Below are 26,186 nucleotides of genomic sequence, written 5' to 3'. Positions count from 1 at the left end.
GTAGTTCCATGTCCTTGGTGATATAGGGCAAATCAGAATCATAAATGTTGTTCAGCTTCTACTGTGATCTGAGCAAGGGTATCACACTGTAGGCTTGTGTTTGGGTTTTTATGATTGACTGATTCCAATAAAGATACAAATAAGCCTAAGACAGAAAAGTGATCTGGCTTTGGTGGTCAAAACCCAACTACCCTGAAAGTCAGAAGAGACAAATGAAAAATCTGGAGTAAAAAGCAGACAGATGTAAAACCAACAAAAACAACAACAAAAGATTAGTTACCTATTGCCAGAACAGAGTATCACTACAGCTGACTAGTTTTCCCACAGGCAAAGAGAAACAGAAGCCTATTGTCACTGTAACACTCACCCTAGGCACAAAAGTTGTACCCTGAAAAGGGAGGGAAAGGATTTTCTCCAACACTACAGAATTACCTTTGATTACCATTACAGAATTATCTTTGATGTCTTTGCACTCCCTACATTTCAAACACTGGCAGGCTACAGGACTGCTACGCTGTTAAACCTGGTGAATCAATCTTGAATTACAGGTAGAGTCCTTACACTAACCCAGGAGATTTAAGAAAGCAATAAGAATCTTTTGATTGGAAAAACTTCTCAGCAAGAGTACAGATAAGAAAGTTTTCCAGGTCTTTCTCCAGGACCCTGTAATTCTTGCTCCACAGCAGTATCTCAGTAATGAAAACCGTAGGCAAGAGGTGAGGATATCTGTGTGAACAGACTGAACTCCTTGCTGGGAGCTGGTGTTCACCAGTAGGTAGGTGGCTAAGACTTAAGAATGGATGAACAGATGTGATAAGAGTATCCGAGTCTGGCAGCTCCAAATATTTGCAGATGGTATCAGAAAACAACTGGCAGAAACATCCTGAAACTTCTTCCTTTCATGAGTTAACATAAAGTTATTCTACCTGTACAGGCTTTGGACATTTGTTTCAAGTGTACTACAAATATCAGGCGCATGTAGCAATAGAGGATTTGCCTTTAGAGTCTGTTCACACATATATTCACATAACGTACATACAGCTGAAATGAACACCACATGGAGGAGTACCTGTGGAACTGTAATACAGGCACACAGTGTACCTGTCCTGCATTTGGTTCCTCTAAGCCAGCTGGCTGGACTTTATACCTTCTGTAAGCAAAGACTCACAGCTTCTTTGAGGCTTGTTCTCCGCTTGTGTGAAATCTTTTCCTTCTGTTTAATTTCTTTTGTTTGATGTAGCTTATCTTAATAACCCAATAGCTTTTAAATTAAACCTGTCTTGTAGGGAACATTTCCTTGTTATTCGTGCATGGTAGGTGCATCTCTTCTCCCCACAAAAGATTCAATTCATAGCAACTGCTAAACCTAAAGCAAGAGATGGGACAAGGTACGACAACTCTTTGTTTGGTTGATATATATGCTCAAATGTTCATTATCTTCTAGGTGAGAACGAAGAGATCAGAATCTTCCCATTGCAAAATTCCACAAAAAGCACTAATGTTTGAGGTAAAACTATGGAAGGTTTGGGGTTTATGTGGAGACTAGTAAGGCCTGCAGAAAATGTTGAATTAGACACAAGTGACTTCCACTGCCCACAGTAAATTGTGACTACAAATACAATCGCTGTTCAGATCCACTGGAGCAGAACAGGATGCAGCAACTGCAGTGAACTTCATGTAAGGGACCTGAAGGTATTTCTCAGGGTATCATCCTTTACGCTTGACCATTTCTGCTCATTTGACATTTTGATGACAGAATAACAGGAAAATTCCCCCTTTAGAGATCTCTCACTTAGCTCAGTGTATCTCACGGATCAGCCCTCCTATAAAAAGATTTTTTTTTTTTTTTTTTAACTAAAACTCTTCTGTATATATTGAGAAGGTTTAAGAACAGTACCACAATAAAGGGTTTATGTTGTGGCTGAGACTTATGGTCTACTTCTTGGTGAAAGCCAAGCATATGTTGCCAGCTGCACTCTGAGAAGAAGAAACAGGCTTATACAGTCTGCAGTGCCAATTCTAGTACCACAGTTGGCTGACGGTTAATGGACGACGGCTTCAGTAGCCCTCATCTTCCTCATCGAAGAAGGCTGATGCAAGGTCAAGCCAGAAATGGAGAGCTGTATCTTTTCAGGGAGCAAGAACCTTATACAAAAGACAGGAGCTAGCATTAACAAGTAGGAGTCTGAGGAGGAGCTGGTCATCTGGAAAGTAGCTGCACAGAAGGTATAAATACATTCCTTGTTTCAAACAAGTATTTGCAAGCGCAGCTGCATCGAAGCAGCTCCAAAGGCTTTTTCATTAGGTAGACTTATGAACATCAGCTGAGAGGGATTTGTTCCAAATGAATGGATCTAGTTCATTTTATTAATGAACTGAAAAAGATCTTGAGGCTGACCTGTTGACTCATTAGAGTAAAATGCCACTTTGTCTCTTTTAGAAAATGGTAAAGGTGACTCATTAAATTGAGCAGTGCAATAAAAGCCACATAGTTTCTTGATTTTTGATACTAAACCACAATTTTTATGGTGGAGCTTGCATACTCTTGGAGCTGTTTGTAATGTTTTATTATTTCAGTAACTCAGCTGAAGACTGCTTCTCTCAATGTCTTGACCCTAATGGCACACTACATCACAAAGTACACTTGACTAAAAAAGGTACCTCTCATTAGATTTGAAGCCAGGCTTGCAGGTTTGCCATCTGTAGAGCTGATGAGCGTGGTCTCTCTGTGCTCCTCGGTGGGTGCACAGATGAGCTTTTACCAGATAACCTAGCAAATGTGATGGATACAGACATGTTGGACTCCCTACGCAGAAAATTACAACTCATCACTTGACTTCATCTTGCACTTCTCCTCGCATCTTCACATGGTGATTTTGCTTCTCACTGTTGGTCTTTCATCTGCCTTACAACTCTCAAGTCATCAGGCAGATTCATGATCCTCCTCACTAAAGAGGAAGCTGCAGCATTTCAAAGGAGAAGTTGGTGGCTCTACTACCAATTGCCTGCTTCTCAACTGAGACTTCAACAAGCCCTACTAGTAGAAAACTTTCCCTGAAGAAAATAATGTGATGTTGCAAGCCAGAAGTTGTTGTGTAGCTCATAACCCAAGTACTTCATCATGTAATCCATCTCATGAGCTGTTTCACAGCTGGGTGTGGGTAACTTCAGAAATCTACTGATAGCAATTAATTCATTCGCATTAACAGTCAGTTTTAGCAGCAGCACTAGCGACCACAGTGTTTTATGCAAGCACAATGTCATCTTCTTTTCTGCTATCTTATGAAAACAAGACCCAGTTGTTTTCTTCTTTCCAAAATAATAAAAATGCGTGTTTTTTGGTTGTTTGTTTTTTTTTTTTTTCAAATTTAATGCAAAACCTGGAGCAGGAACTCTAATTCTAAACTTTTTCCGTAAGCTGAAAGAAAACTGAATATTCAAGTGATCAGTAAAGGAAATACATATTTGATACTGTGGGTGGAACAGATGGGGCAACCCCCATGTTTCTTAAATTTCTGTCTTAAAAATCTGCTGGAGTTTTGCATTTAGTATCATTACTTGGTTTTGGCAGACCTCTATTTCCTCTTCCTTTTTTTAAAATATGGAAACTGAAAAGGAAAAAAGAGATGAAATATGCAAATTATCCTGTATTATTAATTTATTAATTCAGCCATTCTTTGTCTAGCCACCAGTTGGTAGGAGGTATTGCCTTATCTGACACATTAAGTGAAGAGAATGTTGATTTACTGAGAGCACTCTAAAAAAAATATTTCTATCTATATTTTCCAATTAGGAGACATGAACTACTCTTTGTTTAATAACAAAATATAATTGCTACACCATAGGGTAACTTCTTTTAATAAACATTTTTATCCAATGCATAGACAAGATCTGTGTTCATTTTAATCTTCATGCATTTTCAAATGTGCAAACCACGTCTCTTCAGAAAAACTGTAAAGCAGGTTTTTAAAGATGCCTTTGTTTTTTCTTTTTCTCAAGATTTGTTTTAATTGTATAGGCTGGTTCACCATGAAAAAGTGACAGTTTTTTAATTCGCAAACAACTGTGATTTTTACTAATGGTGTGTAGGTCATATTGACTTTTTTCACATGTTCCATTTTCTGTTCAGGGGACTGAAGAAACCCACCCACTGCACCAAAGCCACAGCCTACATATTTTTCACAGTCATTTAAAAAGCAACATAGCATACTGGAACTGCATTTTTGCTTAACAGGCAGCAGCATGCCAATTTAGAGCTCCCTTAGTAAAATACAGTAGAAGGTAAATCTTTCTAAGAATACACCTCTAAAAACTATCAAATTCAGGGATGCTAGAGAACAAAAACCCAAGTAATATGTCATTACAGAAGTATATAATGGATATTGTATTGCTCATTGACTTTTACTGGTGGGTTTTCCCCATCTATTTTCTTCTGAATGGTATTCCCCATCTATTTTCTTCTGAATGGCATTCCCCTATTGTCACGAGCAGAATTGATGACCCAAAGCTTTCTAATCGTACTCCTGAAATCTTTGGAGCAATTTTCAAGTAGTGCACTGTAATTAGTTTGGCAAAGAAGAAAACTGCTGGCAAGCACCAAGATGCATTAAATAAGGTAAGAGCATTCAAAATTCTTTTTCACAGTGTTTGATTGGGTTTTTTTGTATCAAAGTCTGAGTTGCTACCATCTTTTACTAGAAAGTACCAAGTACAAAAAAATGTTTCAGATCTACAAACTACGAGCTTTTGTACTACACTGAATGTCTCTGTTGTGTATTTTCATGAACTTTTTAAAGGATGCTAATGTTACTTCAGGTAAAAATGAGTAAAAAAACCTAATCCAAACGAAACTGTAAGTAAGAAAAAGTTCTTACTTGTAAACTTAAAGACTGAACATTCCACCTCCTCCTCATAAACAGCAATAATAAAATAGAGCAAACAGTAATAATAAAACAAAGACTTGATGTGAATGATGTGTATCTCAGTCAAGAACCATTGTCTAGTTTCCTATATAACACTTTATGAAATGAACATTATAGAATCATAGAATAGTTAGGGTTGGAAAGGACCTTGAGATCATCTAGTTCTAACCCCCCTGCCATGGGCAGGGACACCCCACACTAAACCATGTCACCCGATGCATTTTATCACTCTGTATGCATGTAACTCTTTCAGAGTCTTCCAGGTTAAAAGGTTTTGCTTTGCAAAGATACCCAACTCAGTTCTGAGTTGAAGAAGTCAGAATCCCAAAGTACCATGTGCCGTTGCTCTTTCACTCTGTGCTTTGTCACCTCTTCACAGTGTCAGCCCAGAGAAAATAGTTAAAGAATTCTAAGTGCTCGGGTCAAAATTATATTAAACTGCAATATTTTCTTCAGTTTGGGTATCTACTAATGCACTTTTTGCTGTTTGTGTGATTTTTTTAAAATCTAGATTGGGATATATGCTCTTATTGCAATGATAAAGTTGAACAGTTGTACCTTACACTTTCAGAAGGATATGGGGAGTTTACAGTGATAAGTAAACCCCGCTGAATTCATTCCAGGTTGAATCAGCATCTCAGATATATGTTCTCGCAACTCTGTGAATTATAACACAGAATTGCATTACAATAAATTGCACACTGATCTTCATTCACACATGATTTTGCAGGCTTAAGCTTGCTACCTTGGGGTTGAGAACTGAAAATCTCAATTTTGTTTTCAGATAGGAGGCTAAATCTTTCCTCTCCTACAGGTACCGGAACTATACAGCCTTCCCATGGGACATTATGGCAACAGGAGAGCTGGATGTCTAAGTGAAATAATCTGAACTATTAATAGATCAATTGCAGGACAAAGGGCCTGACTTTGGTCTTTTGCTGTAGGCTTCAGTGATACTTAGCTTTCTACTGGCTTTGCAGATGGAAGTTTGAAAATACAAGTTTTAGGTGCTTTGGGAGAAAAACAAATATCTTGGGTTTACATTTCTAAATTCTGCTTAAGCCCCATTCTCAAAAAACCCCACAAAGAGTAAAGTGATTATTTTGATATCTTCAACAAAAGTAAACAGCTGCTCCATTTTTAATTCTGCATAAATACATCTATCTTGCTTGATCTTAATACAAAATGACTTTTTTCCGAATGTCAACATTGTTCCTTCAAACTAAATTCAGAAATTCAACAGAATCCTCTTCTTAGCATCTGTAATTTCAGTATTTTTGTAATTTGTACACATATATTTATTATTCGCCAATACTGAAAAGCAAGACAGTACCTCTGCCCTGAAGACTTTGCAAAGGGAAACTGTCCTCTGCTGGAAAACACAGCATTGTCTGTCAGTGGATATGAGTGATCATGTATAGCCCAAGCTCTAAATGAAAGTAATTATGATTAACATATTATTCTCAAACGTCAGTACAAAATACTGGAAGCAGGTATGTGCAAAAAAAAGTAAACACTGCATTGTAGTTTCATCTAATGCACTTAGTTTATGTAAATCTGTTGCTTAGAAATGTTACATACTTTAAGCAAACGAGACTAATTTGTTTAACTACACATAGAACATGGAACTGAATATACAAATCACAATGCAGTCTCTCTGATTTGAGAGATCTGTTTAAAAATGGATCATCATAGAAAAAAAACCAACCCAGTTCATCATTGCCACAGTCTTTAGAAAGCAAACTTCAGGACTTCATGCTCAAGTCCTTTTGTTTTTTGAACTTGGTAGTACTTGTAAAAAAAAAGCTACAGCATTCAGTTCCTAAGACATTGTTTTATATTTGCAAGTTAAAACTATTCTTTGAATTTCTGCAACCTGGGAGGCAACAACTAATACTTTTTTGCCATACTTGATCTTGTGAAATGTGTCATGGAACTTTCAGTTATTTCCAGATAATATTTATCTGGTATATCTACTACGTATCAACACTGAATACCAAAATACCCCTTGCTAAGAAAATAAATTTCATATATGCTTGCAATATGTTGTTTACAAGATGCAGAGAGAAACACAATTTTTAGAAGTAATTTACATAAAGGCTGGACTGACACATGTGCCTTTGAATCACCTTTATTCCATAGTTCAACTATGGAATATTGGACATGAAATATGGAATATGGAACTATGGAATATATCCAGTTTGAAGATTATGAACTTTTCTCCTTGTTCTTGTGCAGGGAGCACTGAGCAGAGACTTTTCTGTCAGATTTATTTATCCAGCTAATGACATCTGGGATATTTTTCAGTTAATGCAAACACAAACTTTTATCAGGAAAATCGCTCACTTGGGTACTTATGTTTTGGTCTTTTTGTGATGAACAAAAAAAGTTTTAGTCATGTGACTGACATAAGCCATGAGGGTTATGCCAACCTATAAGCAGATAAATATCAAATGAAAAAGATTGCACCCATTTTTTTCTTTTTTTTTTTTAGGTTCATATGGCAAGCATTACTGTAATGCAGTCTGAAATCATACAACCATAGACTGATCTGAGTTGGGAGGGGCCCTAAAGATCATCTGGTTCCAACCCCCTGTCACGGCCAGGGACACCTTCCACTAGACCAGGTTGCTCAAAGCCTCATCCAGCCTGGCCTTGAACACTGCCAGGGATGGGGCAGCCATGGCTTCTCTGGGCAACCTGTGCCAGTGCCTCACCACCCTCACAGTAAAGAGCTTCTTCCTCATATCTAATCTAATCTACCTTCTTTAAGTTATTGAACTCAGAAGATTCGCTTAACTAAGGTGCTCAAGCCTAGCAAAGCACATACTCCTCATGTAATTCAAGCTGACATCCCCTTGCTTTAAGGCGTGATGAAGCCGCAGGCTTCTTTCACCTGCTTCAGTGCCTATCTGACACCATAGCATGGTTTTCATCTAGTAATTCTTGAGAAAGGAAATACAATTTGCTATTTAAGAGCTTTCTGTTACAAGGAATCAGTTCTAAAGACAGCAAGCATAGAATCTGCAAATGGAATTTCATAATTCAGGTACAGCTCATGTATTTTACAGTGTCATTTTGTTGCACACTACTTTGCTCATCAGGAAGAATTAGGTCTAGGTTGCAACTTTAAAGTTTAAAACTTTAAATATAATCACTCTGCTCTGTAGTTCTCTGAAGGGTTGTGAAATGGCCACCCAGTACATCTCTCCCATAAACTTGCTGAGAAAGGCAAAAGGGTAACAAAGAAAGAACCTAATCTTAAAAAGCACGCAATTGTAATGATTATTAAATGCTACTCATACTGAATTATTTTAATTAGAGGAACATGGCCAATAGTTTGGTATATTTCAAGTGGACTAGCTGTTTGATCACCAATAATTCTTTAACAGCCAATGTGAAACAAGAGTGCATTCTGAGACAAACCTGTCCACCACACAGTTGTTCAAAGAGATTTTACAAAACTGTCCAGTTTTATGTGACTTCAAAATTTTAGGATGTTGCAAATTACTTACCCTTATTAATTCTCATCCTCTGGGATGAGCATATTTGTAGTTATTTCCCCCCAGTCCTAGCATCACTGGTGTTGCTCAGAGAAAACGTAAGTCTTACGAGCAAAATGCCAGAAAGACAAACACTTTTCCGTTTTCTGGCTCAATTTCAAGGTGAACACCCTCCAAAATGCTCAGATTTCAGTGGTCATTTTTCTACCACATTACATCTTTCCTAATTTTGCTGTTCTCAGCATTTAATTTTTAATAGCATTGAGTATGCTTAATTCTGCATAGTACGTAATTTCAAAAGGTTTAGCATTTATTCTCTCTGTGCGTTTCTAGCCTGTCCGGTGCTCCTCACTAAGCCGTACATCGGCTGCGGCGCTCACAGGGAAGCGGGGTCGGTCCCGCCCAGCTCCCCCGCAGTCTCGGCGGCCCCGCGCCGCTCCCACAGGCGTGTATCGCCCCAACGCTGCTGCTCCGGGCGGCCATTGCGGCGAGTCCGAGAGTAGCAGGCTCAGCGCCAGCCAAAGTCACGTGCCTCTTCTCCCCCCCACCGCCCGGCATTGGTCTCGTCCGCCCTCCCCACGCTAGGCCCACACGCCCATAGCCGTAGAGACAGGAGCAACATTGGCTTCCTTCGACACCAACGCGCATGCGCTGGAGGCTGGGCCCCGCCGTGCTGCGCCTGGGCATGACAGCTGCTGCGCAGAGGGGAGGAAGGAAGAGCGGGCACGTAGAAACGTTACTTCCGGCGTGATGACGCACATGCCGAGGGTGCTCGGTGGCCGCGACGTGGAAGCAAGCGGGAAGCTGCTGCGGGGCGGGCTTGCTGCTCTGTCCTTCAGCGCTTCCTCGGCGATGAGCGTGTTGCGCGCTGAGCGGGGCCTCTTCCTCAGCGAGCCCCGGCATGAGCGGCGAGCGGCGGGCGGGCGGCGGAACGCTGCCTGCCCCACACGGCCCCGGCGAGCGGTGTCGGGGCGAACGGAGGGTAGCGGGAAGGTGAGGGAGGCTTCAGCTGCCCTGCGCGTTGTGGCGGTGCTGTTGGTGGTTTGCTCTGCAAGATCTGGCTTGTCCTTCTCGAGGGATTGGAGTGGGGAGTGGAGAAAGGGCTACAACTCTCTTTCAAGCTTTTCTCTGTGGGACAGGTTGGTACCTAGCAGGGCTCTAGCGCGAAAGGACAGTGATGAATGGGAAGGAAAGGTTTGTGGTAGGTCGGAGGCTTTTAATGGTACCGTGTTGTAGGGTTTTAAGGTGTATATAGTGAGTGTTAAAGAGTGAGGTGACCATATCTATATAGTGGCTTGCCAAAGAGATGAGTTTGGAAATAGCCTGGGTGCTGTGTTTTTGTGGTTCTGGTTTTTTGTTCCCGGTTTTGAATAATTTAAGTACTCTCTGAGTTCTCAGGATATAATATTCTGAAAGCATGTACTCTTGTTCTTTATCAGAGGTACTCTTCATATATTTTTTCATTCTTCAAAGCCAGGATAATTTTCAAGGGTGTATGACAGAACCAGCCGGCCTTCCTGTGGGTGCAGAACAAACACTGAAAAGAGCGAGTGTTGCCACACAGCTGATGAAGCGTGAAAAAGAAGTGAGTGTTCGTGTTCCTTCTAATGAGCTTGATTCAACAAAAGCAGTTGCTTACCATGAAGAGCAATCTCTATCGGAGTTAAGAAAGGGCTATGTATACAGAAGTACTGAGAGACCTGAGAAGACAGAAATTATTAAACCTCTTGTGACAGATCACGATGCATTTAGAAACTGTGAACTATATCTACCTATGTCTAGTAATTGCTCAGCAGTGGAGTCATCTGAGGACAGGTGAGGGTTATTTTTAATGTATGTATATCAGCAGCTTTTCTGTAGAAAGGGAGGGGTACTTTTGGTTCATGAAAATTAATTTCTTGGGAAAATTTCATGTGTGTTAGAGGGTTAGTGAAATAGGTCTGAATGTCAGATCTTGAACTATGAAGGCCACCTTATTTTTATAGTTTATTAATCTTCTTTCCCCATCTAAGGGTATTTAGGGCAAATATATAAAACTATATTTTGCCCATAGACCTTTCCCTTCTGTCCAGCTTAGTTGTGCTTGCTGTCATCTCAGACTATTAGGTTTAGGTGTGTTTTTTTTTTTTTTTCTGGTGGTGCAACAGGTTTTTTTATTGTTTGTTTTCAAAAAGCAAATACCAAGATACTCTTAAGTAAAATATCGTGTATAATCTTTTTTTCCTTGGTATCTTTGGTTCAGCAGAATCTGATTTACTAGTTCAACAATCTAAGTGTTTGCACACAACACTATGCACTATATATATTTTTTTTCTTTTGTGCATGCATGCTTTCATTTAATTACTGTTTTCCGTCTGCTGTTTTATTTTCACTTTGTTAAATATTAATGTAAAGATTAATGGGAAAAGGCTTAAGTTTCCATGTTCTTGCTTCCACAGATTTACTTAACTATGTACTTTGCTAGAACAATGTTAAGATGCACTTTCAGCTCTGAAATGAGAGTGTCTGGGCAGATGGATTGCACCTTGATTTCAAAACAACTTAGTTAAATTGCAGTACTTTGTTATGCTGGATGTTGATCTGTCAGGTTCTGGATCTACAGGTTCTCTTTTGTAAGCTCCCAGAAAGAAGATGAGGTAATACTGGAGAGGAACATGACACTGCTTGCTCTACACCAAGCTTCTTTCTCAACTAACCTTGTTAGTTTACTGAGTTGAGCACTTTTTGTGCCTTATAACCTAAATATATTTGAGGATGTATCCTTAAGTAAGGCTTCCCCCTGCCATGCCACCTCCTGTGGGGTCTCTTGTAGAAGCAGGTTTGTTCATGCTCAGAGAGGGACTTTGTTATTTTATATTTTAAATACTTAGCTTATAGATAAGTTAGGCTAGAGATTGCTGTTGTTGAATACTGAGGAGTTTGGGTTTATTTCATAGCGTTTTCAAGGTCACTAATTATTCCTGATATTCTTCACAAACTTTAATCAACCTTAATCTCTGCTAAGAAATGAGATTATACATGCAAATTGGGGTTTATCCAGTGGCACACTGTAACAAGGATAAGGACTTGGGATAAGTATTTCTATGATTGTATTTCTCAGCATGCAGTACTCTTTTTATGAAGTCATGTGCTTAATTTCTACTGCATCTGTTGTTTCTCTTTTGATTAAATATTATGTAGTATTGTTATGAGTCAGATTTCAAGCAGCTGCTTGTGCACCCAGGAAGCCTAGTTTGACAGGTAAAGGTCTGAAACTTGAGTAAAAACTAAACTGTAGTCTCATATGACTGCACAGTAGATTACAGTTTCCTGATATTAACCCATGTTTGTCTTCATACTTCTCAAGGGAAATATATGCAAATGGGTTAGAAATGTTATGTTTTTTTTAAGTAAGCTGGTTTGGATGAAAAGAAATATAGAGCCATGATTTACTGGTGTATTCTTTGAAGTTTAATGGGAGTAATTAATTACCAGCTGGCTGCATTAAAGCCTTTCTTGCACTCTAACTGCTTATCCTGTCTTAGTTATTTGGTAGAGGTGATTATGTGACATGCCAGTCAGAATCACGTTTAAAGGAATGCGCAGTTTATTATTTGTTTTTTAACACTCCATGAACCTACATTCTCAACAGTAATGTTCACACCCTATCTTTGAGATAATTTTCTTGATAATGCTAGGCTTTGCATAGAAACAATATCCTTTTAGGCCATCATTTCCTCCCTCATGGTCATAACTTGACTTAAGAATCTCTGTGTATAGGCTCAGATGGAGACATTCGACTCTTCAGACAGCAAAAAAGCCCATATTATTCAAGGAGGAAATATTTGCCTGAATTTCAGTAAGCCTATAGGCTGCAGTTTGGATTGTGAGAATTTTTGATGTCTTTGAGTTTGTAACGTTCAAACCATCTGCAGATAGCTGGCTACTTTTCATTGTGATATTCTGTCATGTATTGTGCTCATTACTAGGCAGGTTGCTCAGCCTCAGTGGAGTATAGCTACAAAGCTGTGGTGATTAATGAATTCTTAGTTGCGCACGTAGGTTGTAGTATTTGTACACTCAGCAAATAGGATCTTGGCTTGTGTCTTTCACAAATTTATCTGTAAGAATTACAGATATAAGGGGACTTTAGTACTCTTTCAGTACTCCTTACACCCAGCAGAAGTTCAGGCAGTGATTCATTACCAATGTAGTTGTCGTCTATGAGGGAGGTGAATAGATGGAAAGTAAATTGAGTTGAAAAAAATTGGAGAAAGAAGTATTATACTGGTGGTTGAAAATGGGGGGAAAGGTAAATGGCTAAGATTTGTGCTGTTACATGAGGCATATGTTGATTCTTATTGCAGTGAGGAGGACATGTATCGTGATGCAGAAGAAATAGAGAGAGAGAGAGTATCTAGGACAAGCTTTTCGGGTATGTTCAAACTTCTTGTGTTTCAAATACAGAATTACAATTCTGTGTGCTAATTCGTAGCACTAATTTGTGATGTTTTGACACCTGTGTTCCCAAGGATTTTTGTGCACAGATGTCTCTGTGCACTAGAAGTTACTTATCATGACTGAATACATTGTGCAGTTTATTTCATAAAAGATAGGTCTTAATGTAAAACTAGTTGGTCTTAGTATATTTTCCCCATGTTTCAAGAATTATTTTACAAGAGAATGTAAATCTTTTGGAGAGCAGTCATATAGCCTACGTTATAAGTGTTGTGTTTGAAAATTACTGATCTATAGTCATTATAGCAGCATCTGTTGCTGGGATCCCTTGATAACCTTAGTGCTATATGTTTTGGAATGAAGGCTGATGGGATCCCAAGAGAAAACAGTTACTTCCTCTTTGTACTGTTGGTTCTGGCTTCTTCAGAAAGATCTATTACCTTTCTCCCTTGAAAAATATTTTTCTGATTGCTAAGAAAATGAAGAGTACTTAACTAATTTCTACTCTTTGCCAATTAATATTTTGTTAAGAGAGGAACAGAGGAACAAAATTATTTTTCTTCACTTGTCATTTTCAGAGCAAGCGGGCTTTTTTCTCCTTGGCTACTATTAATTACTTAGTACTACCAGTCTCCTGTGCACCAATGTTATTTTAAAGTGAGAGTACATTTAGAAATTAAGTTGTTCTGTTTCATAGTTCTCTTCCTAATGTTACTTAATCTATTTTGACAGACTATAAACTAAGTGTTGCACCCGAAATGGACATCATGGAGTATTGCAGAAAAGAATGGAGAGGAAATACACCAGTAGCAAAAAGGATGAGAAGGGTATCAGTTTGCTTTTTGTTGAATTTTGTTGGGCCTTTTGCTTTTGTTTGTGTGTTTAGTAGGTGATTTCCTATAGGAGCAACCTTTAAAACAGGCAATGCAATAGCAATGTTTTCCAGTGTCTGGTCATACAAGTGGCTGACGACTGGAAGATGGTTTTGTACATATTCATTCAAAATGTGTTTTTATAGTAAGGCTACTTGTTGATAACACAGGGTTTTGACTAGTACTGTTCTTCATTACTGGTTTCCATTGAAGTTCTAGATCTGGTTTATTACCATAAAATGGTAATTTTGTGGGCTGTTGAAATGGCAGAGCAGATCACCAAACTTTTTGGCAGAAGGCAAATAACTGCAGTTGGTGAATTGCATGATTTTTAAGATGGCGAACTTTAATGAATAGGCTCAGGTTTTCTTAATTTTTCTTGGATTCTTTCTTTTTTTGTAGGCTTTGTGCTGGTTTTCTTAAATTAGTCTTGAACTAGAATGGTAAAAAATAAAGCATAGGGTTGGTTGGCTTTTTTGTTTCGTTTTTGTTTGGTTGTTTTTTTTTTTTTTTAACACAATTTTAAAGTTTAGTGGTATGCAAGTAAACCTAAAAGTACTTTCCATAAATTGAAATATCCATGTATCACCTTCAAGAGATTAGTAAGAGAAATAGAAATGCATAGCTGAAGAGACATGCTGAGCTGCACAAGTTACATTTCAGCACTAATGCTTCTGCTGAAAGTGTATATAATGGGAAAAGCAGGGAGGGGGCAAATGTGCTGCCTCTTGCGTCAAGATATTTCAATGTAAACAAAAATTTTTCCTGAGGCAGAAACAAACTACATGTGACATATATTGGGTAAGTAGAGACCTCACTTGGAGTATTGCATGCAGTTCTGGTGTCATCAACATAAAAAGGACATGGAACTGTTGGAACAAGTCCAGAGGAGGGCCACGAGGATGATCAGGGGACTGGAGCACCTCCCGTATGAAGACAGGCTGAGAAAGTTGGGGCTGTTCAGCCTGGAGAAGAGAAGGCTGCGTGGAGACCTCATAGCAGTCTTCCAGTATCTGAAGGGGGCCTACAAGGATGCTGGGGATGGACTCTTCATCAGGGACTGTAGTGACGGGACAAGGGGTAACGGGTTCAAACTTAAACAGGGGAAGTTTAGATTGGATCTAAGGAAGAAATTCTTTACTGAGAGGGTGGTGAGGCACTGGAATGGGTTGCCCAGGGAGGTTGTGAATGCTCCTTCCCTGGCGGTGTTCAAGACTAGGTTGGATGAGGCCTTGGGTGACATGGTTTAGTGTGGGGTGTCCCTGCCCATGGCAGGGGGGTTGGAACTAGATGATCTTAAGGTCCTTTCCAACCCTGACTATTCTATGATTCTATGATCACAGAATCTACTAGGTTGGAGAAAACATTTAAGATCATCAAGTCCAACCATTACCCCAGGACTGCCAAGACCACCATGAAAGCATATCACCAAGAGCCTCATCTACACTGTTTTTGAGCACTTTCAGCCCACTTCCTGGGCAGCCTGCTCCAATGCCTGATCACCCTCTCTATGCAGTAATTTTTCCTAATATCCAATCTAAACTTCCCATGGCACAGCTTGAGGCCATTGCCTCTTGGCCTAGTGCTTGTTACCTGGGAGAAGAGGAGTTATTTGGATTGTGTGTTTTTTTTCTTCTAGGGATACGAAGCAGTTGCTCAGAAGTTTGCATCTATAAGGAGAGTGCGAGGTGATAACTACTGTGCTTTCAGAGCAACTCTTTTCCAGGCGCTAAGCCAAGCTACCCAGTTACCAAGCTGGCTGCAGAGTGAGGATTTTACTATGGTATGTGTCAAGCTCTGATCTCTGACAGTAAAGGAACGGTGGTTCTAACCTGTTTGATAATTTGTGATGTCATTTCTCTGTTATGCTGTATGTGCTCACTTCATAGTATCCCCTAAATTGCAAAGAAGTAATGTTAAATTTTATTTATTTACAGTGACTTTTCCAACCTGGAATTGTGTCCAGGTCCAGTTTATAGTGTATAAATGTAACTGTAGTGCTGACTGTAATGTAACTTGTTTTCATCTTGCGTTCTTGTTCTTCTTACTGCATGTAATATGGCAGTAAGATATTTTCCACAATACAGCTGGCAATAACAAAAGTATAGACAACTTACTCCAAGCACATTTGAAAAAACAACTGGTTTTCAAATTTACTGCATGTGTTCTTGGGTACCATATATGGTTTCTCTAGGAAGTAGATTAACAAATTGGATGTTGTAAGCTTTCCAGAATGTGTATTACCTGTTTCTTAAACGTGACTTAAAATAAGTGGAAGAACAACTCCAACCTGATATGAAGAACAGATCTTATGGAGCATTGATAGATAAACAAAGTGAGGTGTCTTCCTAAAAGGAGAAGAATATTCCAGAAATTGTCTTGTGGCAATAAAGTCTATTTGATGATATTGGTGAACATGGAAACATATAAGAAGCTTCCTACACAAAAGTGCCCCCCTTCAGGGGAGTAAGGTTCCAGCTGTCCAGGCTGCTGCTGGAAGTGTAAATGATAAATGTCTGATGCAGACTCTGTGTAGGCTAGCGGTCCAGGGTTAATAAATGAGGATAAACTGGACATGCAACTGCTAGGATGTCCTTCAAGAGAAGTGTAAAAGCTTAATTGAGCAGATGTAGCATGTGTCATAAAAAAAGCAGTTCAAAGGCTAAAGTATGATCTGTCAATCAACTATGCCCAAGTTGTTTTCTTCTTTGTAATAAAACCTGTCCCATAGTGTTTTAATTATGTTCCCTGAAAAGAAAACACAGTTTGCGTGTTCTGGACAAAGGAGTTTACACTCCACTGAGAGTTCTGGATTATCTGGTGGATATCATCACATCTTTAACCTTTTCTTCTCTTGGTTTAAGGACACTTTCAAACATGGTCAGTGTCATCTGCTGCTGGAGTTTTATTTTAATTAAAAATAAAGCAATAGACCAGTATTTGGCTATTATCCAGAAAGTATTATGTAGAGCCAGCTGTCTTAAATTATGGCCATCTTACTGTGACGTGTTTAGAAGAACAGATGGTTTAGGGATCTTTTTAAGGTGCAAAATGTTAAAAAAAATAAAATCAATAAAAGTGTGCAGATTGGTGACTTTTCCTTTCAAGACTTTTGACTTACACTGCCTTCTCTTCTCTCGACTTCCAGCTTCCTGAAAATCTGCTGAGCAAGTATGACTGGATCAGGCAATGGCAGCTAAAACAGAAACTGAGCAGGAGGATGGGAGAAATCAGTGATGAAATTAAAGACTATTTAATACTTCTAAGGAAAAAGGTTGGGAAACTTTTTGTTTATTCTTGGTCACTTGTAAATAAGAAAAATTACCAAGTTTTTTGAATGTGGTGAATTTAGCATAATAGAGCTTTCACTAGTGAAAGTCACTTCATGTATACTGCAAAAAAACTAAAAAAGGTAGTTTTTCATTTCCTCAAGGAAAGAATATGTAGATCTGTGTGAGTTTTCTGGTATTTCACTGCTTGCATTAGGCTGCTGCTGGAATCTGTAAGCAGCTCTGCATAAAGCTTTTGGTTAGACAGGTTTCAATGAAGACAAAAATGTAATAGAATAACATTTTGCCTCAATTTCTTGTATTTATTTGAAGGAAGGATGTATACTATGGGTAATGCTGTTGCTGCCTAGAACAGACATTGTGAAGAAAAACAACAGAATAATGTTGAAGTAGTTTCAAAGGAGTAGGTTTTGTTCTATGCTCATGTTTTTGTTCTAGGGTAATGGAAAATGATTGTGCCCTTTCAGTGTTCATACTGTATTACCTAGCCCCATCTTTCAACCCCTTTAAACTCTGGAACCTATGTAAAAACTCTTCAGTTGTTCCTATCTTAATATGTATGTATATTCGCTTTTGTTAAAGGCTTTTAAGAATGTTTTAAAGGCAGTTTGAGGGCTGCTGTGAAACACTGCGTTCTGAGTAAATGGAATGTAAAGAATATGATGGATGTAGGATTTATGAAACAGGAAGTAAAAAAGGTTATTACCTTATTGATTATTGTCCCATGACAATATTGGTTTTGCCACCTTGCAACAATTTCCAGCATCCTCTTCTTTTGCTTTGCTTAAGCTGATTTTGTTTGAATTAATCTTTATTTCAACTTGACCATGATAGGACTACAACTGTGGCAGTATTCTTGGTGGTATTTAAAAATGCACAGAGCCCTTTCATAAGTTAAATTCAGAGTGCCTGCGCTGAACATCTGACAATTCACAAGCAGCTTTTTGCAGCTCTTGCACAGTGATTGCTGTTGATAGATGTTGTGTGTTATTTTTTTTTTTTATAGTGGAAGAATATAAGTGAAATCAAGGGTCCTACTGAGAAACAAGAAGCTTGTGATAAATTGTTTAAAAATGAAGAGGAGGAATACAGTCTTTATGAAGCACTGAAATTTTTGATGCTCAACACTGCCATTGAATTATACAATGATGATAAAAATGGAAGGAGAGTTCCTGTCTTCTCATGGTTACTGTTTGCACGGGATACATCTAGCAACCCTTGTCAGTTAATGCATAATCACTTGAATCATATCGGTCACAGTGGAGGCCTCGAACAAGTAAGGAGAAACTGCTCTTACACTATTATTTTCCTGGTTTTGGAGATTTTAGTTTCAAGTAGTTTAAGAAATCACCAAACTTTTGTTGGTCTGGCAGAACTTAATGGTGTACTGTCTGGTCTTTTGTTGGAAAAACATAGTAGAACCACTAGTTTGTAGTAACAGTACGTAACGGCCTTCCTTTTAAACACTATTTTTGTCTCACAAATTACACTTAGGTAGCATCCTTTGGACGTATGATATTCTATTAATAGTAACATAGTCTCAATCATCAGCTATTTAAAAAAATATTGTGATAAAAGCTAATACTCAAATTATGAAGAGAAGATGGTGTGTAGTACATGAACTTGGTGAATTCTGATAAATTAATCACAGTTACTGCCTTATACATTGCAGAAATGGTATGCATGTTACAAAAAAAGTCACAAACTAAAATGTAGTGATTTATGAGCTGAATAGCCAGAAAGATTTTAGAAATATCTGTTTTAAAAAATCCCATTGAGGATGTTCCAAGTGTGGTACTGAAGTTAAATTCACTACTTAATTGCAGACACTAGAAACATGGAAGTACTATGTTTTGTTTCTGTTTACTGGCTTAAAAATCTGATAACTGTAGTATACATGACACAGGTTGCTGTTACTGTTAAATAAGTAACCGATTCTTGGTTGACGTTTTTGCTGCCACTTCTAGTCAATAAGTAATGTTGTTTGTGTGTGCTGACTAGATTTATTTATTTCAGTGCTACTCTTTTTAAATTGTTATTCGTAATGGGATACACTTGGCACTGTAGCAGACGATAGACTATATTCCAGCTTCTTTTTCTGAATTCCTTCTAATATCAATAGACTTTACAAGGAGTTTCCATCTGCTTTTTATTTGGCTAGAGAATTCAGAGTAGCCTATAAGAGGGAAAGGATCATTGCCTGAAACTTGTTCTTGTCTGGTTTAGTGAATTAACAGGATGAATAGTGATGTGAGAGAATGTCTTTCCACCTGTTTGTGGCAGTAGGGAAGCAGGATTCTCTGTGTAAAGTAGCTTTTCTTTAGGACTAATATCATATTATGCTGTTGGGTCTGAAGAGCTTCATATTAAAGGTATGGTGTCTTACAGGTATATGATCAAGATAATGAAATATCTTGATAATGAAAGATAATGAAATATTTCATTTCTTGATAATGAAATAGAGCTACACTCTTCGTTTTGTTTCCTTTGAAAAAATAGATCTGATGGGTATTAGTTTATTACTTCTATGAGAAAAATCTTGTGAAGGATATGTAAAATTTTACACATTGTATTTCTGCTTTTTTCCAATGTAGGTGGAAATGTTTCTCCTTGCTTATGCTCTGCAGTATACCATCCAAGTGTATCGGCTGTATAAATATAGTACTGATGAATTTGTCACACTTTATCCCAATGACCCAGAGGAGGACTGGCCTGTGGTGACTCTCATAACTGAAGATGATAGACATTATAATATTCCAGTCAGAATGTGCCAAGAGACTATGCTATAAACATGTGATTTTTGGCACATGCCGCTTGTTGAGTTTTCCAGTCCCATTTTGAAACGGGATGACAATGAAATCTACATTATTAAATCCACAACAACTTTAAATCCATGTTTTGAAAGTTGACATCTGAAAGAAAATATCTAATAGATACTAGCTTAGAGTAAAAATTTTGCAGGTATGGCTTTTGTTGCCCGTAAAAATAGGAAATTCTGCAATCCTTTTTTTGAAGGGCTTACTCTGAATAGGAATGCAAACAGTCTAGGTTTCCTTCATTTAAAAAGCTAGGTGAGGCTCTGTGGTCAGGCATAAGCTGACTGCCTGCTCCCTGAATAATGAGATAATGATGAATTGAAATTTCTGGAAAAGAAAGCTGGCAGTGTCCTGGTTACAGATAACAATCTGTACAAATCTTGGGTCATGGGAAGCAATGTAATTCTTTTGCAGTTGGAATTTAATTCCTGCCATAGTTTATGCTATAAGAGATGTTACTGAAAGTTTCCTAATGCTTTGGGGTTTTTCTGCCATGGGTATCTCTTACCTAGAAGCTAGTTGTCTGGTACACTGAAAATTCAGAGCTCTTCCCTTTCAACCCATTGAAAGGATCATGGCAAAGAGAGGTGATGATAAAGGAGTACAAAAGTTGTTTGTTAGCAGGTCACAAATTCAAACCCTACACAGAATTCCCTCTTCAGGTACGATAGCTGATAGGAGATATGCAGGTGCCTGCTAACTGCCATGTCTCTTCATATTAGTGTTCTTGTAATGTTAATCCTCGCTGGTAGCTGCTGTGGAGGACATCAGAATCCTCGTTTGTCTGGAGAGTGCAGTAGAAGGAAGTCAACTTCTGGTGCAGCTTCTCCACTCTTGGGAGGAGTATATGGGAGGTTCTGTTTCTGCTTAGAATTATTCGTTACATTCTGAATTGAATAGTGAATATATCAGATGCTGGGAGTGCCAACATACCTAAAAAACACAACAAAAAACTGTCACCTTTTAGCTTAAAGTGTAAATACGCTCTGCAGGTGATTCCTGCAACAAGAGAGTGGAAGTTCATTTAGATGAAAGGCTGCTCTTAAAAGGCCTTTTTTAAAAGGGATAAGATGATAAAAACTACTTATCATTTATGTATTCTGGAGGAAATGACATGCAAACTTCCTGGCATGTTAAACCTTCAAATTCTCCTATTTTGTTTTACTTAAAATTAATTTGTTAACTTTTATTGTGAAAGGTAGTTACACAATGGAAATGTGTATTCATTATGTTCTAAAATGTGTTTTAGGCTCACCTTATTGTGAGGTCTGTTGTGTGTTTGGTGTTATACTTAACCATATTGTCTTTGCCTTTCAAAACAATCAGTTTGATCTGTTACTGAAAATTCCTGGGAGCTACAAGGGAATAAAAATAAGCCAATTTATGTGGCAGTGTTTTGTTTCTTGGTTTATGGCTGGTTTTCTCTCTAGCTTTGTATGTTTGAGTTTTTAAACTTTGAAATCATTGTGCCAGTCAGTTATTTCTTAAAAGCTGCAAAACATAATAACCTATGTAAAACAATACTGTTCAGGGGTTCTTGCGAGGCTGGGAGGAGAGCAACAAAGTTGTGTGGTAATGTGTAGGAATGGCTGGCTGAGGGTAGAGTGATGTGCTGAGCTGGTGACACAGCAGGCATAGTAGCAGAGCTTAGACATTAGTATTGGCTTCAGAACTGTAACTCCATTCAGACAGCTGAGTCGAAACTTGACCAAATCTTGGCCAGATTTACTTTTGTGTGGCAGTGGCAGCTCTATTGTCACAAACTCATCAAGGACGGTGAAGAGCAAGGTGGAAACTTGTATCTTGCCAGAATGGTAGATATGGTCATACATCCTGTTTTAGGTGTGAGAGGGAGCTCTTGCACTGTGCATTGAGTACAGGGCTCAATTCTTGTGTTGCTAGTATTTAATAGCAGTTGTTGCACAGTCCCTGCATCATCTTCTCTTCTGGATGTACTTGCCATTTGTACGTTCAAGGCAGGATGTACCTAGCAGGCAGGATAGCCTCTATTCATGACTTCTATTTAAGTTGATGGAACGGTAGAAAAACACCCGGAGATGTACTCCGGCTGCCGCCTCCAGAGGATTGTTTGCACAATTTGCCCCTTTTTGAAATGGTGTGGTTTGGGGTTCTTCTTTTAGGCATTTGCCCACCAGGCCTGTGATGGGATCTATTTCATTAGGGCTCTTGCAGCAGACATCAGCTGCAAGAGGCTGTGGTAGGTAAGCAGCCCCTGCACACACTCATCAGTGTCAAGCTTTCAGCCTGATGCAAACCCAGTAATTTTTTTTGATTGCCGAAACCTCAACCCCCTCATTTGATGGAAATTCTATTATTTTGCAGGCTAAATGTGGTAGGACTGTCCGTGTGTCTCCCTGCGCTTGCCTTTCTAGAATGAGGTAATTCCGCAAGTATTGGTAGCTTGCTTGGACACTGTCCTTGTTAGACCTGTGCACCCGGCCATCTTTAACGGGGGGGGGGAGAAAAAAGGGAGAGAGAGAAGGGAGAAGGGGGGTAAGAAAAACAAACGCACCCTTCTCGGGGCGCGGTGCCGCGTTTCCCCGCGCGAACCGCACCGCTCCGTTCCACCGGCAGCCCGCCCCGACGCCTGCCTTCGGTGCTCGCGCGGCTTGGCGGAGGGGTGCGGGCGCGGGCCGGCAGGTGTCGCTGCAGGCGAAGGGAGGGCGCAGCCGCTGCTCGGCTGTCCTGTCGGGGCACGGCACGGCCGGGGCAGCGCAGCTCCGCACCTCACCGCCGTGTGGTGGCGCTGGTGAGGCGCTGGCAGGTGGTATGGCGCCTGCGAGCCTCCACAGCCACTGCAAGTGGAAGTGTAGCTGAGGCGTGTGGGTGAAGCCAGCAGTGTTTCTGGGACCGCTTACTGCCTGACACAAACGCGAGGCTGTGGTGTGCCAAGGGTAGTGTGTGCACTGAGAAACAGCGGGGTTGGGCCCTCAGGTTGTCCAAGAGCAAATAGAGTAACTTTTAAAATCATGGAATCCCAAACTGGTTTGGGTTAGGAGGTACCTTAAAGCTCATCCAGTTCCAAACCCCCTGCCATAGACAGGGACACCTTCCACTGGACCATGTTGCTCAAAGCCCTGTCCAACCTGGCCTTGAACACTGCCAGGGATGGGGCAGCCACAGCTTCTCTGGGCAACCTGTGCCAGTGCCTCACCACCCTCACAGTAAAGAGCTTCTTCCTAATACCTAATCTAAATCTCCCATCTGTCAGTTTAAAGCCATTCCCCTTTGTCCTGCCTCTAAATGTCCTTGTAAAAAGTCCCTCTCTAGATTTCTTGTAGGCCCCCTTTAGGTACTGGAAGCTGCCCTAAGATCTCCCCTGAGCCTTCTCCTCTCCGGGCTGAACAACCCCAACTTTCTCAGCCTGTCTCTGTAATAGTGGTGCTCCAGCCCTCTGATCATCTTCATGGCCCTCCTCTGGACTCTCTCAAGCAGGTCCATGTACCTCTTGTTCTGGGGGCCCTAGAGCTGGATGCAGTAATCCAGGTGGGGTCTCCCAAATAAATGTGATAATAATCTTCTATTACTGCCTATACTGTTGTTCCTCAAGTGCTCAGATGACAGAAGTTACCTCTAGCTGAAAGAGACTTATTTACTGCATCCATACACTAATGGATGCAACTGTAACAGGCTTAATCTTTAAAGGTGGAGCACTTGCTGGACTGCTTCTCTCTTTGGGTTTCTGAATGTTTTCTGCCCCAGATTTTTAGTTTTGCATAAAAGTTTAAGAGAAACAATAAATTATGTTGGGCAAGCAGGATATACAGGATGGGTCATAAACCTGTACATTCTGTCCATTTCACTCAAACTTTATAGAGCTCGTTTCTCTGAGTGGACTATTTTTCTTTAAGTGCCGTGTAGCTTTTTGGCCTCTGTTCTACAGCAGAAGATCTGAGTGTTTTGCTCAAAGAGTGGTTCTCTGGAGCTCAAAAAGCTTGTGTTACAGCCTGCTTCTTGCCCCTTCCAGGCAGGTTCATCTCTTGCTTCCAAAGTTTGGCTTCTGTGCCAGGTTATAATAAACAGCATCACGAATGCACTTGCATTTTTTAGGATTGTGTTCCTTTTTTCAGCATGCCAGGAAGCAGGAGTTAACAGTAGTTTCTGTTCTGTCACCTGAACTTGTCTTTTGAATTTATGTTGTTGAGAAGGGGAGAAGAATCACAGAATCACAGAATCCCAAGGGTTGGAAGGGACCTCAAAAGATCATCTAGTCCAACCCCCCTGCAAGAGCAGGGTAACCTAGAGTACATCACACAGGAACTTGTCCAGCCGGACCTTGAATATCTCCAATGTAGGAGACTCCACAACCCCCCTGGGCAACCTGTTCCAGTGCTCTTGTCACTCTCACAGTAAAGAAGTTTTTCCTGATGTTCACATGGAACCTCTTATGCTCCAGTTTACACCCATTACCCCTTGTCCTATCACTGAAAAAAACCTAGCTCCATCATCCTGACACTCACCCTTTACATATTGGTAAACATTGATGAGGCCACCCCTCAGTCTCCTCTTCTCCAAGCTAAAGAGACCCAGCTCCCTCTGCCTCTCCTGATAAAGGGAGATGTTCCACTCCCTTAATCATCTTAGTTGCCCTGCGCTGGACTCTCTCCAGCAGGTCCCTGTTCTTCTTGAACTGAGGGGCCCAGAACTGGACACAATATTCCAGATGTGGCCTCACCAAGGCAGAGTAGAGGGGAAGAGAGGAGAACCTCTCTCGACCTACTAACCACACCCTTTCTAATGCACCCCAGGATGCCATTGGCCTTCTTGGCCACAAGGGCACATTGCTGGCTCACGGTCATCCTCCTATCCACCAGGACCCCCAGGTCCCTTTCCCCTTCACTACTTTCCAGCAGGTCAACCCCCAACCTGTACTGGTACATGGGGTTGTTCCTTCCCAGATGCAAGACTCTACACTTGCCCTTGTTGAATTTCATCAAGTTTCTCCCCGCCCAACTCTCCAGCCTGTCCAGGTCTCGCTGAATGGCAACGCAGCCTTCTGGTGTGTCAGCCACTCCTCCCAGTTTAGTGTCATCAGTGAACTTGCTGAGGGTACATTCAGTTCCCTCATCCAGGTCGTTCATGAAAATATTAAACAGCACTGGTCCCAGCACCGACCCCTGACGGACTCCACTAGTCACAGACCTCCAGCTAGATTCTGCCCCATTGACTACAACTCTCTGCCTTCTTCCTTTCAACCACTTCTTGATCCACCTTGCTACCTGATCATCAAGCCCACACTTCCTTAGCTTATCTATGAGGATGCTGTGGGAGACAGTATCAAATGCCTTACTGAAATCAAGAAAAACCAGATCTACCGCTCTACCATCATCCATCCACCTAGTTACTTCCTCATAGAAGGCTATAAGGTTGGTCAGACATGACTTCCCGTTGATAAAACCATGTTGGCTACTCTTAATGACCCCCTCATCCTTGATATGTCTAGAGATGGTGTCAAGCATAAGTTGTTCCATCACCTTTCCAGGGATAGAGGTAAGGCTGACCGGTCTATAATTACCCGGGTCCTCCTTCTTGCCCTTCTTATAGACTGGCGTGACATTTGCCATCCTCCAATCCTCAGGCACCTCTCCTGTTTCCCACGACTTACCAAAGATGATGGAGAGTGGCCTAGCAACGACCTCCACCAGCTCCCTCAGCACCCGTGGGTGTATTCCAGCCGGGCCCATCGATTTATAGATGTCCAGATTGATCAACTGATCCCTAACCCAATCCTCATCTACCAAAGCAAACTCCTCCTTTATCCTGACTCCTTCTGGGGCTATAGGAATCTGGGGCCCCCAGGGAGAATCTGCAGGAGTAAAGACAGAGGCAAAGAAGGCATTCAGCGCCTCTGCCGCCTTTATATCCTCTGTCTCCAGGGCACCCACCTCGTTCAGCAGTGGGCCGATATTGCCTCTTGTGTTAGTTTTATCCACTATGTATTTGAAGAAGCCCTTTCTATTGTCCTTAACCCGACTTGCAAGATTAAGTTCCAAGGAGGCCTTAGCTGTCCTAATTGCCTCCCTGCATCCTCTAACAACTGTCATATATTCCTCCCAAGTGGCCAGCCCCTCTTTCCATAATCCATAGATTCTCTTTTTCCACATGAGTTTGCCCAGCAGTTCCTTGTTTAACCATGCTGGTCTCCTGGCTCCGTTACTTGATTTCCGAATCAGTAATAAAATTTCTCCTCTGGGGTCATCATTTATCCACTTGGTTAATAGCATTGAAATGAAAGAAGGAAGGAGACTTTTACAAGTAAAACAGTAAGAAGACCCCCAAACTTGTGGGAGTTAACAGTTTATTTCCCTTGCATTAAACAGCACTT

At 40.4% G+C, this 26,186-nt stretch overlaps 1 protein-coding gene across 3 annotated transcripts; it reads left to right on the top strand.

Annotated features, from left to right (window-relative positions):
• Positions 1 to 9,097: 9,097 nt before the first annotated feature.
• On the top strand, positions 9,098 to 22,291 carry OTULIN (OTU deubiquitinase with linear linkage specificity). Of its 3 annotated transcripts, none has more exons than XM_080639495.1 (8): positions 9,098 to 9,564; positions 9,899 to 10,240; positions 12,772 to 12,839; positions 13,595 to 13,689; positions 15,374 to 15,517; positions 16,883 to 17,008; positions 18,031 to 18,300; positions 19,619 to 22,291. In XM_080639495.1, exons 1-8 carry the CDS (start codon positions 9,176 to 9,178, stop codon positions 19,811 to 19,813), a joined length of 1,629 nt encoding a protein of 542 aa, XP_080495621.1. In that variant the 5' UTR covers positions 9,098 to 9,175; the 3' UTR covers positions 19,814 to 22,291. The 3 variants fall into 3 exon arrangements, with proteins under 3 accessions (XP_080495621.1, XP_080495622.1, XP_080495623.1); XM_080639496.1 differs by having other exon boundaries at positions 9,100 to 9,418; positions 9,903 to 10,240; positions 19,619 to 22,290; XM_080639497.1 differs by having other exon boundaries at positions 9,192 to 9,418; positions 19,619 to 22,290.
• The last annotated feature ends 3,895 nt before the right edge of the window (positions 22,292 to 26,186 follow it).

Source organism: Psittacula echo (assembly GCF_963264785.1).
Source record: "Psittacula echo genome assembly, chromosome: 2".
Taxonomy (NCBI): domain Eukaryota; kingdom Metazoa; phylum Chordata; class Aves; order Psittaciformes; family Psittacidae; genus Psittacula; species Psittacula echo.
The sequence above is the reverse complement of the archived record's forward strand: the minus strand, read 5'-3'. Positions and strand labels throughout refer to the sequence as shown.

Excerpts from the sequence above, each read along its gene's own strand:
- OTULIN (XM_080639495.1), top strand. The coding sequence starts at position 9,176 with ATGACGCACATGCCGAGGGTGCTCGGTGGCCGCGACGTGGAAGCAAGC. Across the intron at positions 13,690-15,373 it reads TAGCAAAAAGGATGAGAAGG|GGATACGAAGCAGTTGCTCA; the intron begins GTATCAGTTTGC and ends TTTTTCTTCTAG. Across the intron at positions 18,301-19,618 it reads ACAGTGGAGGCCTCGAACAA|GTGGAAATGTTTCTCCTTGC; the intron begins GTAAGGAGAAAC and ends TTTCCAATGTAG.